The following is a 17,896-nucleotide window of genomic DNA, read 5'->3' on the forward strand; positions in this document are numbered from 1 at the left end:
CAAGTTCTTTAAGACAGATTGTCCATAGGCTGAATCCTGTCGTCCTTCCTTGTCCAAACAGTAATGAGCTGCAAAGGTGTGAAGAGAACTCCATGTTGCTGCTTTACAAATGTCAATGATTGGCACTGAACGAAAATGTGCTACTGAGGTTGACATTGCTCTTACTGAATGAGCCTTTACTCGCCCTTGGAGAGGAAGGCCTGCTTTTTCATAGCACAACTGTATGCAATCTGCTAACCAATTGGATAGAGTATGTTTACCCACTGCTTTACCTGGCTTATTTGGGTCATAAGAGACAAAAAGCTGATTGGATTTTCTGAGGGACGTAGTGCGATTCAAATAAAAAGACAATGCACGTTTACAGTCTAAAGTGTGTAGAGCTCTTTCGCCTTGGTGAGAGTGAGGCCTTGGAAAGAACGTGGGTAGAACTATTGTTTGATTTAAGTGGAATTCCGTAACTACCTTAGGAAGGAATTTTGGGTGTGTTCGGAGAACCACTCTGTCATGGAGAAACTTTGTATAAGGTTCATACGTGACAAGTGCTTGTAACTCACTAACTCTTCTAGCTGATGTAATGGCTATGAGGAAAATAGTTTTCCATGTTAGAAATTTCAGTTCACAGGAATCTATGGGTTCGAAAGGAGGACGCATTAATCCTGTTAAAACCAGATTCAGGTCCCATTGTGTGACTGGAGGGCGAATTGGTGGTTTAAGGTGAGTTAGACCTCATGAATCTACTGACGAGAGGTTGAGTGGATATAGGTGCATCTCCTATCTTGTTATGATAAGCTGAGACTGCGCTCAAATGCACTCTGATTGACAATGTCTGCAGACCACAGTCTGAGAGATAGTACAAATAATCTAGAAGGGAAGTTGTGGGGCAAGTGAAAGGATCAATATTGTTTTGCTTGCACCAGAAAGTAAACCGCTTCCATTTGAAAGAGTAATTCCTTCGTGTGGAAGGTTTGCGTGAAGATATAAGCACTTGAAAAACATTAGTTGAAAGGTTAAGTGATTGTAGGATTAAGCTTTCAACATCCATGCAGTCAGGGATAGGGATTGAAGGTTGGGATGGCGCAACCGACCCTGATCCTGAGTGATGAGATTGGGAGCTACTCCCAGGCGTATTGGATCCTTGACTGACAGGTCTAGCAGTGTGGGAAACCATACTTGTCGAGGCCAATATGGGGCTATGAGTATCATGGACCCCTTGTCCTGTTGTAGCTTCACCAACGTCTTGGTGATAAGCGGTATTGGAGGATATGCATATGGTAGACCTGAGTTCCAAGGGCGAGCAAAGGCGTCCTTGGCTGGTTGGTTCTTCTGTTTGTGCAGAGAACAGAAGTTGTCCACTTTGTGGTTCAGATGCGACGCAAAGAGGTCTGTTGTTGGTTGTCCCCAACGTTGGAATATTTTGGTCGCAATGGAGGGATTTAGAGACCATTCGTGTGGTTGGAACTGGCGACTGAGTCGGTCTGCTAGTACATTTTGAATCCCTGCTAGGTAAGTGGCCTGTAGGAACAATGAGTGGTTCAAGGCCCAGTCCCAAATTTGTGCCGCTTCCTGACAAAGGAGATACGAGCCCGTACCTCCCTGTTTGTTGATGTACCACATGGCTACAGTATTGTCTGTCTGGATTAGCACAGTCTTGTGTGAAAGGCAGTCTTTGAACGCATGCAGCGCATAACGTATAGCTCGAAGTTCCAGAAAATTGATTTGATATGTGGCTTCGAGTTTTGTCCAAGTTCCTTGGGTTTGCAGAGAGTGTACATGAGCTCCACATCCCAAGGTGGATGCATCTGTAGTTAATGTTATCTGAGGGACTGGTTTTTGGAAGGGTAGGCCCTTGCGCAAATTGTCCTTTATTGTCCACCATTGTAGCGAGGAGCGTAGTTGGTGGGTTACTTGGATTTGATAATGCAGTGGTTGAATGGCTTGGATCCACTGTGATCGAAGAGTCCATTGGGTGAGTCTCATGGCCAGTCTTGCCATAGGAGTGACGTGAACTGTTGAAGCCATGTGGCCTAGTAAAATTAGAAACTGATGAGCTGTCACTTGTGGTTGTATGGATATGGAGTACGCCAACTGGGACAGTGTGAGTGCACGGTCTTCTGGAAGAAAAGCTTGTGCAAGGTTTGTGTTTAATTCTGCTCCTATGAATTGGAGTAGATGAGACGGGTGCAGGTGGGATTTTTGATAATTGATGAGAAATCCCAGTTTGTGAAGTAACTGTATTGTGTAATGTAGAGAAGTTAGTGCTCCTTGTTGTGACTGACTTTTTATTAGCCAATCGTCGAGATAAGGAAAAACATGAACACCTTGTTTGTGCAAATGTCCTGCTATCACTGCTAGGCATTTGGTGAATACTCTGGGAGCTGAGGCTAGGCCGAATGGCAAGACTCTGTATTGGAAATGTTGATGTCCTACCGTAAATCGGAGGTATTTGCGATGAGGGGGGAATATTGGAATGTGAGTGTATGCATCTTGAAGATCCAGAGAACAAAGCCAATCCCCTTTTTGTATGAGTGGAAGCATGGTGCCTAGGGACACCATCCTGAATTTTTCTTTTCTTAGAAATTTGTTGAGATTTCTGAGATCTAGAATGGGACGTAAGCCTCCGGTTTTCTTTGGAATGAGGAAATACCGGGAATAGAATCCTCTTCCCTTCTGAGTGTGTGGTACGTGTTCCACCGCTTTTGATTTCAGAAGAGCAGATAATTCTGTTTGTAATTGAGGAATATGTTTGAGATGGGAGTTTTGTGGTGGAAACTCCCGAGGGAGAGATGTGAAGTCTAGGCGGTAGCCTTGGTGAACAATGGACAGGACCCATTGATCTGTTGTAATGTTTGTCCATTCTTTGTAAAATTGGGAAATTCTCCCTCCAACTGGCAATTCGGGATAAGGATTGGGTAGTTGGCGCTGCACTCTGGGATGATTTTCAAAACCCCGAGGTGGAAGCTGTTTGAGGCAGAGGCTGTGGCCTTGCAGACCGCTGCTGTCTTTGCTGTGGACGTTGTTGAGTCCTTGGAGGTCGTGATCTAGAGGCCTGAGGATAATATCTCCTTGGTCGGTAGAAAGGACGTTTAGTGTCCCTACGTGGTGGCCTGCGGGTTGGATGAGTTGCAGTGTCATGTGACAAAGTGGAGAGTTGCTTCAAGGTTTTTGAGTGTTCTCGAAGCTGTGCCACAGCATCTTGCACCTTTGTGCCAAACAAATTATCTCCTTGGCACGGTAGGTCCACTAATTTGTCTTGGACTTCAGGACGTAAATCTGAAGCCTTTAGCCAGGCCCATCTTCGTGCGCTGATGCCAGATGCCGCAGTCCTTGATGAGGTTTCGAAAGCATCATAAGCTGCCCTTACCTCGTGCTTTCCAGCATCTAGGCCTTTCTGTACAATTTGCTGCGCTGCCTCTTGTTGTTGCTGAGGCAGGGATGGTAGAAACTCTTCTATTTGTTTCCAGAGATTTCTCTGGTGCTGCGTCATATAAAGCTGATATGCAGCAATCTTCGAGTTCAGCATAGCTCCCTGGTAAATTTTCCTTCCCATGAGGTCTAAAAATCTGCTATCCTTCCCTGGAGGGATTGAAGCATGTGTTCTGGATCTGCGTGACTTCTTTTGAGCAGATTCTACAACTAGGGAGTTGTGAGGGAGTTGAGGTTTTTCAAAACCTGGGGCTGCTTGGACCAGATACGTAGAGTCTACTCTCCTGTTTACTCCAGGGGTTGTGCAAGGGTGTTCCCATATTCTTTGCTGAAGTTGTAAAAGTACTTCATGCACTGGGATGGCCAAATTATGTTTTGGAGGATCAACAAATTGTAGTATTTCCAACGTCTGCTGTCGTTCATCTTTTTCGGCCTGGAGTTGAAATGGGATGGACTCGGACATTTCCTGAATGAAAGAGGAAAATGACAGGTCCTCTGGAGGTGACTGCTTTTTAGCTTGAGGTGGAGTATTCTCAGATAAAAAATCCTCTGAGGAATGCTCTGATTGTGTGTCTGACCATGTGTCTAATGTAGGTTGGTAATGATGAGGTTCCAGCCTTTTAGATGGGGAAACTCCTGATGGTCCTTGTAAGGGATCCTGAATATCTGGTGAACTGTCACTGCCTTCATCCTCCATTACTTCTTCATCAGGTTCTATAGGTAAGGATGCTAAAAGGTCTTGATACCTTTTAGTGAGTATCGCATGTAGTCTTCTCTCAGAAGAGGTTTCTGGAACTGGCATGGAAGTATGTTTATATTTTCCTGATGCCTTTTTTGTTGAAGTAATTTTTCCTTGTACAGGTACTCTAGTTGGAGCTAGAGTGTATAGAGGCATCGATTGGGAAGTAGTTGGAATCGATGAAGTAAGGAATGTAAACATGGAGATGGGAACCATTGATGAAATGGGTCTAGAAGCCATCGTGGTCATCGAGGTTTGTGAGATTATCGATGTCATCGATGGTTCTGGCAGCGTGAATGGTACTGTCATCGCAGAGGTAGAGTACGGCATCGAGGAAGTCACTGCGTATATCGGCGATGATGAGGTCGCCGGCATCGGCTGGGTAGCCAGCATTGCGGTTGAAATCCTCGGTAAGTCTGCCGGCATCGACAGGGCTGTTTCCATAGACACTGTAGCCGGTATCGGCATCGACATCGATGTCGGCATCGACTCGGTGGTCGGCATCGACTGGACAGTCGGCATCGACGATGACGCCGGTATTTTATCCTTCAGGGCATTGGTGACTATCTGCCTGATCAACGTGGTTATGTCTGTAACCGATGTCGATGGCATCGATTCCTGTCCGGATGTTACGGAGGTCGATGAATTTTTTGTTTTTTAGGTACCGGTTCCTCCGGCGGTGGTAACGGAGGAATGGAACGGTGCCGTCGGTGCTTATGTTTTGGACGAGTATCAGATACCGACCTTGTCGATGACACGGAGGGTGTTGGAGAGGAGGCATCCCCGGAACCCTCCGGAATCCTTTTTTTATTAAGATCTTTTTTGTGATGCCCACCGGTGAAGATTTTGTGGAAGTCGTCGGCGATGGCGTTGTCTGAATTTGAAAAATTTGTGCCATCTTTTCGTGACGAAGCTTCCTACCCTTCACCGTCATTTCTTGGCATTGAGTGCAAGCCGCGATGTCATGGTCTCCACCAAGACAGCGAACGCACTCGACATGCGGGTCCGTTATTGACATAGTCCGGTTGCAGGCCGGGCACTTTTTGAAGCCTGAAGTCTTTTCAGTCGACATCCGTCGATGAATACGGTGTTTCTCTTGGCGAAAAACGTATAGTTTTTGTCACCAGCCGGTGACAAATAGGTGAGACCCGTAAAGGGCAAAATATGTTTTAAAAACTTTTCTAGTTGTGAGGTAACTCACAGGGCTCCTATGATCCGCGATGCAGTCAGCAGCGCGGAAAAAAGAAGACTGAAGTGAGACCCCTGTGGCAGGGAATATCATGGCATGCCGGGCATGCTCAGTAGCCTCAGGCAGCCAGTTAAAAGCTTCTAGAAACTTGCCAGAAGTTTTTCCCGCTTAAGGGCTCCGTGAATGATGTCACCCATATGTGAGGACTAGCATCCTGCTTGTCCTGGGATAATGGAATATTTCTTTCACTCAGTAATGAAATCTGCCGCTGGTACTCCCAGTATCGTCAGCGTCAGATAAATCAGATCTGAAGCTCATCACTATCAAAGAACCGCAACATAGTCCTATATGGTTCCAGTCCCGTAGGAATTTTCCCATCTTCCAGAGAGTCAGGATTGGCATCATCAGTGCCATCTGGATTCCTATCAGGAGGACCTGCTGCCAATCTAGGTGTACTTTGCTGCTTAACAATACCGGACGAGTGAGAGGTCACTGCCTGTGACTCTGACCTGACAGGATTGGACAGGGCGGAAGACTGCACCTGAAGAAAGGATTGAAATCCTTGAAAAAATTGTACCCAAGAAAAGGCAGAAGGATCCATGCCAAAACCAGAAGGCATTTATGCTGTGCTCTCTGAGATACTGTCCCTCACCGACCAACCAGTTAAGGGAGTTCCAAGGTCAGGCACCCCTCCTGACATGTCTTCCCAGGCTGGGAATAAACAGGCTTAGTAAAATCATAGGAAGATAATCCTCCCTGAGCCTCTAAGCAAATCTGGCACAAGTTAGAGGGCACACCAGGCTGAGAAGCCCGAATATGACAGGCAGCACAGAGGGAAAGGTGCTTCAGTTTATTACGCACATGCACCTTCAGTCTTTCAGTACGCTTAACAGGTGACTGAAGGTGTGCATCCAGCACAAACGTTTAGGCATCTCAAAACTAAATGTACTGCTGCCCTTTCAAACTTCAGCACCCAAACAATGCAGCCCAACTTGTGTGTACAGGCAGCGCACGTCTAACTCGGAAGCTGCTATCACCTGGGCGCCCAAGCAGATGCTGAGTAAGCATCCAAAACTGGGTGCACAACTTGGACGCACAGTCAGACCCACTTGCACGCACCAACAGTCCTGAAGAGGGCAGCCTAATGAGCAGGAAAAAGCAAGCAAAAATGTCACAGCGACCTACCACGTGGCACACAGAGAAAAGCCTAACAGCGGGGCCTAGCCCACCCGGGCTGCTCAAAAGGCCAGGCTGCCCAAGTCCCTTAACCTCCCTTGGGAGCAGGAATGAATGTCGGAATGGCACGCCGAGCATGGAGACCGGAGGAAGGGGAAAGTGTACAAATGACCTGTCTATTCTGTCTTTGTCTCATTTTTTTTTTAAACCTTACCTGAGGCTCAGCCTTTCCCAGTTAAGTATAGAGACGGTCTCCAGCTGCGGGGGGGGGGGGGGGCATATACCATCACTGTCCACTCAGCTTCCTGCAACCGCTGCCTTTCAGCGGTTTTAAACAGCTAAGTCCAATGCCAGTTGAGAAAACCAACTACCGGACCAAGGCACTCATCTCAAAGACCACAGAAATCCCCTCAGAAATTCTCAACTAGGGGAGGGACCATTTGGTATCACTGCAAGAGAGCAGGAAGAATTAAATCGCCTTTTATTTCTCCTTTTAAAATTTGAAACAATTCCCAGTAGGGAGATGCACATCCACCATCAGATGGAGACTGAGAATACTGGAAGGCTGATGTCACTGCAGAAGTATATATACTATGATGCCAGCTTTGCTCCATCTCCATGTGCTGGTAAAGGCGTATAACCCACTGGTCCTGAATTAATCTGTCAATGGCCCAGAGGTACTAAGGATGCCAGGGGCACCCGCAGGCAGAGGCTCTGCAGCCCCGATACGCCTCCTCGGTGCCCACAGGAACTGATGACTGCTAGTGCCATTGACTGTTCCCCTCAGTTCACCTATCCTAAGAATGTTATTGCTGCGAGCTTGATGGCATACCTCGTGCCAGCGGCTATGGTTGACAATAGCCTTCATTAACACAGATGGTGCACGAATCCAGGTGGGGCCTCCAATGCCCCCAACCCCAGCAGCTCAGGGCCCCCAAGATCATCAGCAGCCATGATGCCCGATAGCTTTAGGCTAGTGATGGGACAGCACAATGCCTATCAGTGCACCGTTGGGACACCACCAAGGAGCCTCGAGGGCATCAAACCACTACATATCTGGATGCCTCGGTGTACCAGGGCGCCTTGAGTAAATGGCGACCCCAGCGCTCGATCCGTTCAAGGCTGTAATCCCTGTTGCTAGAGTGCTTCAGTGGCACGCAAGGGCTCTCAAGAGCTCTAGTGATTTGCATCCTCAGGGGCAACCAAGGTGCTCAATGGTGATTCCAGTGCCTCATTGGTAGTGCTCGACATTATCAAGAATGGCAACAAAAGGCATCAGGGGCCAACATGCCCGATGGCCTCCATGGCGGTCCTATACCTTGATGGCATCAATGCTCAGACCTATGCCAGTGCCTACCTCTAACTAACCTTCTGAGGTCCTGCATTTTCCATGCCCGATACCGTTACACTTTGGGGGACACTGGACCACAGTTGCAGTGTGGAACCAGGTCCAGGATTGTTAGACATTCATCACCCACAAATGCAGATCTTGAAGCTCCAAATAGCAATCTATTAGGCTTTTCCTTCCAAATCTTTCAAAGTTGTAGAAAGTAGCTTTTTTTTTGGATAGCACTTACAAGTCCTGTTGAGGGGATTCCAAGCCAGCGGGTAGACTGTAACAAGGCAGTACAAAACAAGAGAAAAACATCCCAAAGAGAGAGAGGGGGTACGTGCTTGTTTGATAGCACTGGCAAAAAGAAAATGAGGTGCTCACAAGGCAGAACACACGCAGAACTCTTGCATATGGCTCAGTAGTTTTACTGAGCTATGAGAGATGGGAATGTTTGTCATCTGATGTCACTCATGAATAATACTAATTCAGCCCTGCTAGAAGATGGAGAACAAAAATCATCTTTATAACATAAAAACATGGAAGCAGCTGGATGATACTGAAAGAAAAGGCATACATAGGCCTCCTTATTTTGAGTGGCTTGTTCCAGGAAATCCACAAAATCCTGAAAGATTTGTTGCTTCCATAAACAGGGTGTCCTTGTTGTCATGCCTCAATGAGTTTGAAAAGATTGTAACAAATAGCAGAGCACATGCGTTTTGATAATAAAGTTAGGCACAAGGAAAGTAGAGTATTGGATAAGTATGCTGCCTCCCTTAATGTGTGGACATTTTGTGGAGGAACTTTAGAAATGATGTGTGCCAGGGATGTGACTGACTGTGACAAGCAACTGGTAGCGTTCAGAGGTCACTGTCTCTTTTGACAATACATGTCCAGTAAACCCTCAAAAAATGGCATTAAAGATTTGGTAGTACTGTGATAAGGCACCATTATACCTCCTGAACAGAGTAATCTACTTGGACCAACAATTTGGAAAAAAACAGGACAAACAGTTATGTAGTTATTTTTACAGAAACTTTTATGACTTTGGTACAAAGTCAAGAAGAAATGGTGAGGGCAATAACTTTTTCACCTGCACAGACCTAGCAGAAAAACTTCTAATTAAAATCAGACATGCCTGGGCAACATCAGGAGAAATAAAGCCAATAAAGTCCAAATGAAAAATACCCAGTTCCAAGACAGAGACATTCTTATCCATCTTTGCTTTTGATGGGGATCTCCTTTATTTCCTATGTGCCCAGAAAGTCTAAAGCAGTAATGGTGCTATCAACAATGCACTATGAAATGACAGTAATTGGAGAGGAAAGAAAACTATTTATTATGGATGATAAAAAACCTAAAGGTGGATTGGACAACCTGGATCACTTAGAATGTATGACTACTTGCATATGCAAAACAAACAGGTGGACAATAACATGTGTTTAAATTTGATTGATGCTGGTACAATTGCCAGCTGCTTTGTTTGGATGAGAACCTAACCTCCGCCTATGACATTGCCTGAGCCCTAGTGGAATGAGCTCTAACCTGACTAAGCAACAGCTGCTCAGCATCCACATAAGCGGCCATGACTATCTCCTTCATCCAGTGAGCTATTGTAGCTCGCTAAGCCGTCTCACCCTGTTTACTTCTACCGCAGAGGACAAACAGAATCTCCTGATACCTAACAATAAGTCTCGCATCTCTCTCCCTAACCAGAGATGGCAGGGAAATGGATTGATTCAAGTGAAAATCCGAGATCACTTTTGGCAAAAAAGAAGGAACAGTACACAGCTGTATCATCCCTGGAGTCATTCGAAGGAACTACTCCTGGCAAGACAAGGCCTGCAACTCGGATACTCTTCGCACAGAACAAATTGCACAAGAAACACCATTTTCAAAGTCAATAACTGCAAGGAAAGTTCATGCATCGGTCGAAAAGAAGGGCCTGCTAAGAAATCCAAAAGCAGATTAAGATTCCACAAGGGCACCAGTAACCGCACGGGAGGACAAAGATGTTTCACTCCTTTCAAGAAACGGGCCACATCTGGATGAGCTAAGGGTCCACCATTCACCTGACCCCTGAAACAGGCAAGAGCTGCCAACTGTACCTTCAAGGAATTAAGGGCCAATCCTTTATTCAATCCATCCTGTAAAAATTCCAAAATGAGCAAGATCTTAACCGAACAACAAAGAACATTTTGATCTTCACATCAAGCCTCAAACACTTGCCAAACTCGCACATAGGCTAAGGAAATGGAGAACATCTTGCCTGCAGCAAGGTGGTAATCAACTCAGAAGAATAACCATGCTCAGCAAGCGAGCACTCTTAAGGGCATGCCGTAAGACAAAATAGATTTGGGTCTTCATGAAAAACTGGCCCCTACTACAGCAGATCCCTGTGCGCCAAAAGCCGGAGGGGCAAGTCTACCAAGGAGCCTTCGCAGATCTGCATACCATGATATCCTGGGCCAATCTGATGCCACCATAAGCACCATCCCCCTGTGTCCCTCGAACTTCCGGACCACTCTGCCTAACACGGGCCACAGGGGGGATGGCATATAGGAGTTTCACCCTCCGGCCACTCCTGCATGAAGGGCATCGATTCCCAAGGACTTGGCATCTCTCTGCAACAGAAGAAATGACTAACCTTTGCAGTGCGAGAAGTCGCTAGTAGGTCCAGAAACGAAAGGCCCCAGCGATCCACTATCAGCTGAAATGCATCATTTGACAATTTCCATTCTCCTAGATCCAAACTCTGTCTGCTGAGAAAGTCTACTCTTACATTGTCTTTTCCTGCAATGTGCGAGGCTGAGATCTCCTGAAAATGCACTTCCACCCATTCCATAAGCTGGGCTATTTCCTGCGATACTCACTGCTCTTAGTTCCTCCCTGCTGATTGATGTAAGCCACTGTCATTGCATTGTCCAACAGTATTCGGACCACTCGACCCTACAATTGGTCACAGACCCGCAAGCAGGCCAAATGGACCACACGGGCTTCCCGCCAATTGATACCCCAGAGAGACTCTTCTGGATTCCAGCACCCTTGCACTGTCAGCTCTTAACAGCAAGCCCCCCAACCCTGGAGGCTCACATCTGTTGTGAGTACTAGCCACTCCGGTGAGCTTAGGGAAACCCCGTTTCTTAGATTATCCACTTGTAACCACCACTGTAGTTGAGAGCAGACCTCCATTGGCAGGTGAAGTTGAATCGAATAGTCCTGAGACTGTGGGCTCCAACGAGACAGTAGGGAGTGCTGAAGAGGACACATATGCACCCTCACCCACGGAACCACTTCCAGGGTTGCCGCTATCAATCCGAGTACCTGTAGATAGGACCATACTGTTGGGCGTATTGTGTTCATCAACAGATGCACCTGCGCCATCAACTTCTGAATATGACCCTCTGGCATGAAAACCCTGCCCTGCTTCATTTCAAACCAAACACAGAGATACTCCAGCTACTGAGATGGCTGAAGACCGCTCTTGGCCACGTTCACCACCCAACCAAGCTCCTGCAACAAGGAGATCACCTTGCGGGACACCTGGAGGCTCTTTTCCAAAGCCTTGGCCTGAATCAGCCAGTCGTTCAAGTACAGGTGTACCAGAATGTGATCCTTTCTCAACTCTGCTGCCACCACCATAACCTTGGAAAAAGTTCTGGGTATGGGGACCAAACCAAAAGGCAGCACTCGAGACTGATGACGACACCCCAAAACTGTGACTTGCAGAAAACGCTGGTGCTCTAGTCGGATGGGAAGATGCAGGTATGCCTCGGACAGATCCAAGGACATTAGAAACTCCCGATTGCACGGCCATTATCACTGAGTGCAAGATTTCCATGTGAAAATGAGTCACCCACAAATGACAGTTGACCCCTTTGAAATCCAGGATGGGATGAAAAGTGCCCTCCTTGTGCACAACGAAATAAATGGAAAATCGGCCCATATTTTCTTGAGATGTGGGCACTGGAACCACAGCCCTCAGACTGAGAAGCTTTGATAATGTACACTTCCACTATCTACCTCTTCTGCGGGAAGTGGCAGGGAGACACCATGAGCACGAACCAAAGAACACTGCGAAGCTCTAGCGCATATTCATCTCATATCAGCTCCAGGACCCACCGGTCTGATGTGATCTTGACCCACCTCTGATAAAAGAAAGAGAGGCAACCTCCTATCTCCTGTTCCCAGGAGTGGGTCAGCACACTTTCATTGGGAGGCTCAGGGGATTCCACTATCCAAGCCTGTGCCCCATCTGGGCTTTCTGGAATGAAAGGACTGAGACGTACTAAAAGGTCGAGTCCTTTGAAAGGCCTCTCCTCTGTAATGTCAAAAACGCTTGAATCCCCTAGCACGACCTCTCATGCTAAAGGAGCATGGCATCTGCTTCTTATCCTCTGGTAACTGAGGAACTGGGGACTCGCCCCACTTATTGGCCAATTTCTCCAACTCACTCCCAAACAAGAAAGAGCCTTTAAAAGCAACTTCGTAAGGTTAGATTTGGAGGTCGCATTGGCTGACCAATTTCTCAGCCATAATTGATGCCTGACCGCTATTACCGAAGCCACTCTTCTGGCTGAGGTACAGACCAAATCGCAGACTGCATCTGCCAAAAAGGTGGCTGCTGTCTCCATCACTGCCCTGGAATTCACACTAAATTCATAGACCTCATGAGAGTGAAGTAAACAGAAGCAAGCCACCAGGGAACAACAGGAAGCTATCTGCAAAGTCATTGCCATTGCTTCAAATGCTTGCTTCAATCCTCCTATCGTGCACATCCTTTAAAGTCACTCCTCCCTCTTCGGGGATAGTTGTCCGCTTGGTGACTGCACACACAAGTGCATCCACTTTTGGAAAATGTAACTGCTCTCTCACACCTGGATCCAGGTCCTTCCAAGACTCTTCCTCATTTGAAATTAGCTTCTGGGATACCCCACTCAAGATCAATTAATTCGTGGATGGATTCCATAGCAGGGAAAAAACAAGAGGCTTTATGCAAAGAAATCAAAATGGGATCTTTCCTTAGCTCAGACATGGATTCAGTCCCAGGGACTCCCAACATCTTCAATGTCTAGGAAATCAGAGCTGGTAATTTATCTTTATGAAAGAACTGCAACATAGTCTTATATGGCTCCAATCCCGGAGGAATTTCCCCATCCTCCAGGAAGTACAGTTCGGTTTCATCAATCGTGCCATCTGGGTCCCTGTGCCTCTGACCTGGCAAGATTGGTCAGGACCAAGGACTACGCCTGAAAAAAGGTCTGCAGTCCTTGAAATAATTCCTCCCATGAAATGGCAGAAGGATCCATGCCAAAACCAGGAGGCACTTATCCTATGCCTTCTGAACTACCTGTTGCGTCCGGTCTCAGACGGCTTCGACCTCTGTGCCTCACCTTTCTCTCTGCTCGCCCCGCTAGCCTTGAGAAGATGGCTACCGCCGCGTCTGCATGCTGCTCTCTCCGGCGTCCCCGGAACGGCAATGGCAAGGCAATCCGCCATGTTTCTCGAGGGCCTCCTAGGATGCACGCCCGCACGCCACCCACGCTTTATCCACGTCATGGCGGGAACATCGGGGGCATCCCCCTCAAGTGACGTCATGCCATCCGGGTATTTAGCCTGCCCTTCGTTTGCTAACAATTCAGGTTAGCAAGGATTGGATTGCCTCTGGTCTGAGCTACTCTGCCGCTTCCTTGCTGCCGCTGGAAGCTCTCTCTGCCCTTCGGGGTATTTCTCTAACCTGGGTACCCGCTCCTCGGGGGCCCTCTGCTTTCTTTCAGGTGCCTATCAGGGATCAGGTATTCTCTCCTCGAGGGCCTGCTCTTCCTGCCTCGGTGCCTGTATCCAACTACTTCTGCCTGCTGGGATCTCCATCTATACAGCTACCAACTTAGTGAATAATTTAACATTGTCAGTCTGTCTCATCTACAGCTCAACACTAGGAACCTACATCCTGTACTCCCTATACTATCATTGAGAGACGGGTCTCCTCTGCCAAGGGCCCCTGGACTGCTACATCTGGATCACCTCACTACTGCCACCTCTGGTGGTATCATTTTGCTGTATAATAAAAGACAAATCTCTGTGTTCGCGTGTCTCGAGTCTAGCCTAGTACTGTGGTTCCTCACGGGGCTCCTCCCCATGGGAGTGGCCATCACCACAGTACCCAAGAATCCACTCCAACACCTCAAAACCATAACACTACCTTCCCCTTCAAACCAGTTAAGGGAGTTCAAAAGTCAGGTGCCCTTCTGACATCTCTTTACCCAGGCCCGCATCAGGCCGGGCTTAGTAAAATCAGATGAAGACAATTCTCCCTGAGCCTCCAAGTAGCGCTGGCACAAGTTAGAGGGAACGCCAGGCTGAGATGCCCAAATATAACAAGCAGCACGGAGGATTAGGAACTTAGGTTGCTTAGCTGTAGGCGCCATCAATCTGTCAGTATGCTAAACAGTCGAATGAAAGGTGTGTGTCCAGCTGTACTCATGGTACAATAAGTAGGTGTCCAAAATTTAGGCGCCCAGCCATCTGCCTCAATGAATGCCCAGAAACAGAATGCCCTCAAGGCCGCTCACATTGTGCATGTAGGTAAGCATGCACTTCAATTAGACACTGCTACCAATTGGACGCCCAAGTAGGCATCCAACTAAGCTTCCAAAAACTGGGCATACAACTGGAAGCACAGCTGGGCGCATTCACACGATCTTGAAGGCAGCAGCCTAATGTGCAGGAAAAAATTTGCGAAAAGGCTACCACAGCCTACCTCGCGGCACACAGTGACAAGCTTAAGAGCGGAGCCTAGCCCAAAACGTCTGTTCAACCGGCCAGGCTTCCCACGTCCCCTAAAGTCCATTGGAGGCGGGAACAAACATTGGATCACATGCCAAGCATGGAGACTGAGAAAGGAAGAATCCCTACAAACAACCCTCATTCTCTGTTCTATTTTTTTTCATTGTATGTGAGCTCACCCCATCCCGGCTGAGTAGTCTGTCTCCAGCTGTGGGGGCAGGAGGCATAGACTGTCACCGTCTCGCTCAGCTTCCTGCATTGGCTTGCCTTTCAGCTGTTTTTTACAGCTAAGTCCACGCCAGCTGAAAACCAGCAACAAGACCAAGGAATCATCTGAGGGAAAATTCAGTATGTATCACCTCAGGAATTCTCAATTAGGGGAGGCAACCTATGGTATTCACCACAGGAGAGCTGGGCGAATTAATTTTCTTTCTTCTTTTCACCTTCTTAAAACTTTAAGCAATCCCCAGTAGGGAGATGCATGTCTACCAATTGCTGGAGACAGAGAATACTGAAGGGCTGATGTCACTGTAGGGGTATTTATACTGTGATGTCAGCATAGCTCATCTCCATCTTCTGGTAGAGGTGCATAACCAGCTTTGTTCTGGATCCAGCTGTCTAAACACTAAAAAGGTGACATTTTTAAGGTCAAACTTGCGAAGGTCTAACAGTGAGGCATGCAGTCTTCTAGAGGTCTGTAGGTGTTAAGAGAAATAAAATATAACCTTGTTCAAAGGAGAGAACATGGGTGACTAACTCACGTTAATGTCTTTCTCAACCAGTGGAGAAGAGCAACATTAGAGAGGGTAAAATAAAAACACAAAGAAACTGGGAAGCTGTGCAACTGAAGGAAGATGGAATGTCAAAGTTAGATGACTCTCTTGCAAAGTTGAGAAATATGAACTAAGCTATTTGGTCTGGGTGTGGCCCATATTCTTTATCACTTGTGTGAAGAGTTTTCTAAAAACAATTCATATGAACAATTCATGTGATGCAAGTTAGGTGGACTATGTTTGTGGCTCCACTTGAGAATGCTCATCTTCAGAAACAATGTATACCTTTATCCATTATTGCTGGCTATACTCCAACTGATGGCATGTTAGAAATTTAAGCTCCAGTCTTGTGTTTTTGTCTGTTTAATAAAGGTAACATTCTTATCCAAGTCTTAACCAGGATAACAGGGAAACATGGATTAACAGCATAGAAAGAGAATATTGACTTGTGAAAATCTGCTTTAAAATCAAATCAGATTTGTAATTATAAAAAGATATATCAGAAAGTCCATCATTAAAATTAGAATTAGAAAAATAAAAATACTATTTTAATATTACTTACCAGTGAAAAGACCACCTGCTGTAAAGACAGCATCTTGATCATATTGAACATTGACATGCACAGGTTTCTCAGGATCTGGAATGATGTTTAATTTCACCACAGGACTTTCTAATGTATTTTTATTGCAGGTGGCTTTAAACTGTAACATATACTCTCCCCTGAAATACATTAAATAGTTAATTAAGTTGAATGACCTCAACATAGCCAATCCATACAAAAATATTTCAAAGTAATGTTAAGCCTTTGGTATAGGATACTCATAAGGCTTGTAGTCACTCCATTAGTTTCAAAGTATTGGCAGAAACCGCCTCCCCCACTTCATATACACTACGGATAAGTGCATTAATGAAGTCATGCTCAATTTGTTTAAATCATCTCTATGCCTTAACAAAATGCCTTTATTAAACATTCCAAATAGGGAACACAGAAAGCACTAGATTTGGCAGAGTTTTGACATTAATGGTCTGTCTCAAGGTGTAAATTCAGTCATCTCATGTCTATTATATAGGAAATTGTACCTTTGTTGAACAAACTCCCACACCTATAACTATTCAGTGGTCAAATGCTTCTACCTGCTATTCCCAATGCCTTTTACACAATGTTTTTTAGAAATTATTGGCTATATGAAATATTCCTGTTCTATCACATATTATTCTGCATGGTTTACAAGGTCTGTTAGTGGTCCGTATGTCATGTAAAAAATCTTTTAACATAGTTAACAATAAAGCATGTTAATTACATAATATTCTCATTAGGCAATGTTGAGCCAGATGGATATCCTGACATTTAATTTCTTGTCAGAATGTCATAAGCTCATGATTGAACATTGAATAAACACTAAATACCTTCTTGATTTTCTTTTACATTTTAAAGGCCACTTTAACAAACATCTGTATACTTTGTTTCACTGTTAGCCCAATAAATTCCTAGACGGTTTTGATTTTTTCTTGTTGGGGATATATCAGTTCAAAGTGATCAAAATAAAACATTGTTTGCTTTCCAATAATCAATAATAGTAATGTGTAGGTGCTCAGTGGATCTGTCCAGATAAAAAGGTATTAATACTCCAGGAAGCCTCTGTGTACCAGCCTATATGCTATCAGCATCTAATTCTCTTTGTACAAGTACCTAAATATATTTTTTTAGTAACATCATATTAGTTTTATATATGTGTGTGTATATATATATATATATATATATATATATACACACACATACATACACATATATACACATATACACACACACACGTTACAATTTATGCTTTATTTTATATAATACTTAGCTCTTAAATTAGTAAGTTACCTATTATATTCTTAAAGTTTGTTCTATAACATTATATAATATATTATGCTCTGTAATTGCACCTTACATTTATGTTACCACACATTTTGAAACATTATGTAGTTACTATAATCACAGTTATGTTTGCCATGAAAACATACATATAGCTATTCATGTGTGCTGTGAGCTATTGCTATATACATCCATTATCAATATCACCAATGTTATGTACATATTTTCAGTTGCTTCCACGCCTTCAAATATGTTGAGGTGGAGTGTTATAGTAGAGCTTGGGGTTAAGATTAAGGATAATAGGTTACCATATAGGAATAGGATAAGGTAGACCATGATATTTGGCTTGTCTTACTTGAAACTGGAACCTAAGATGTAAACCTCAAGAAGAATTTTAAAAGGAATGTTGGTATGGGACTTTCCATGAGAAGTGAACATGAGCCTAACAAGCTAGATGGAACTTGATATAAGAACCAGTAGCTACTGGCACACAGTCAAACCACTTCACTACTGCACATAAACAAGTGAGGTGGAGACCACAAACTCCAACAGATGCAGATGTAGGACTCAAGATAAGAGACATGCCATCCTGGCAACAAGAGAATCATTATCAAGTCAAGGC

The 17,896-nt window shown here is 45.3% G+C and overlaps 1 protein-coding gene across 1 annotated transcript in view; it reads right to left on the reverse strand.

Moving 5' to 3' along the window:
* The window catches only part of SMCHD1 (structural maintenance of chromosomes flexible hinge domain containing 1), a 1,156,633-nt gene that overhangs the window by 427,241 nt on the left and 711,496 nt on the right, over positions 1-17,896 (reverse strand). The window contains 1 exon segment of the mRNA XM_029591083.1: positions 15,979-16,136. Within this exon segment, the coding sequence (XP_029446943.1) occupies positions 15,979-16,136 (158 nt within the window).

Source organism: Rhinatrema bivittatum, chromosome 2 (assembly GCF_901001135.1).
Source record: "Rhinatrema bivittatum chromosome 2, aRhiBiv1.1, whole genome shotgun sequence".
In the NCBI taxonomy this organism is placed as follows: Eukaryota; Metazoa; Chordata; class Amphibia; order Gymnophiona; family Rhinatrematidae; genus Rhinatrema; species Rhinatrema bivittatum.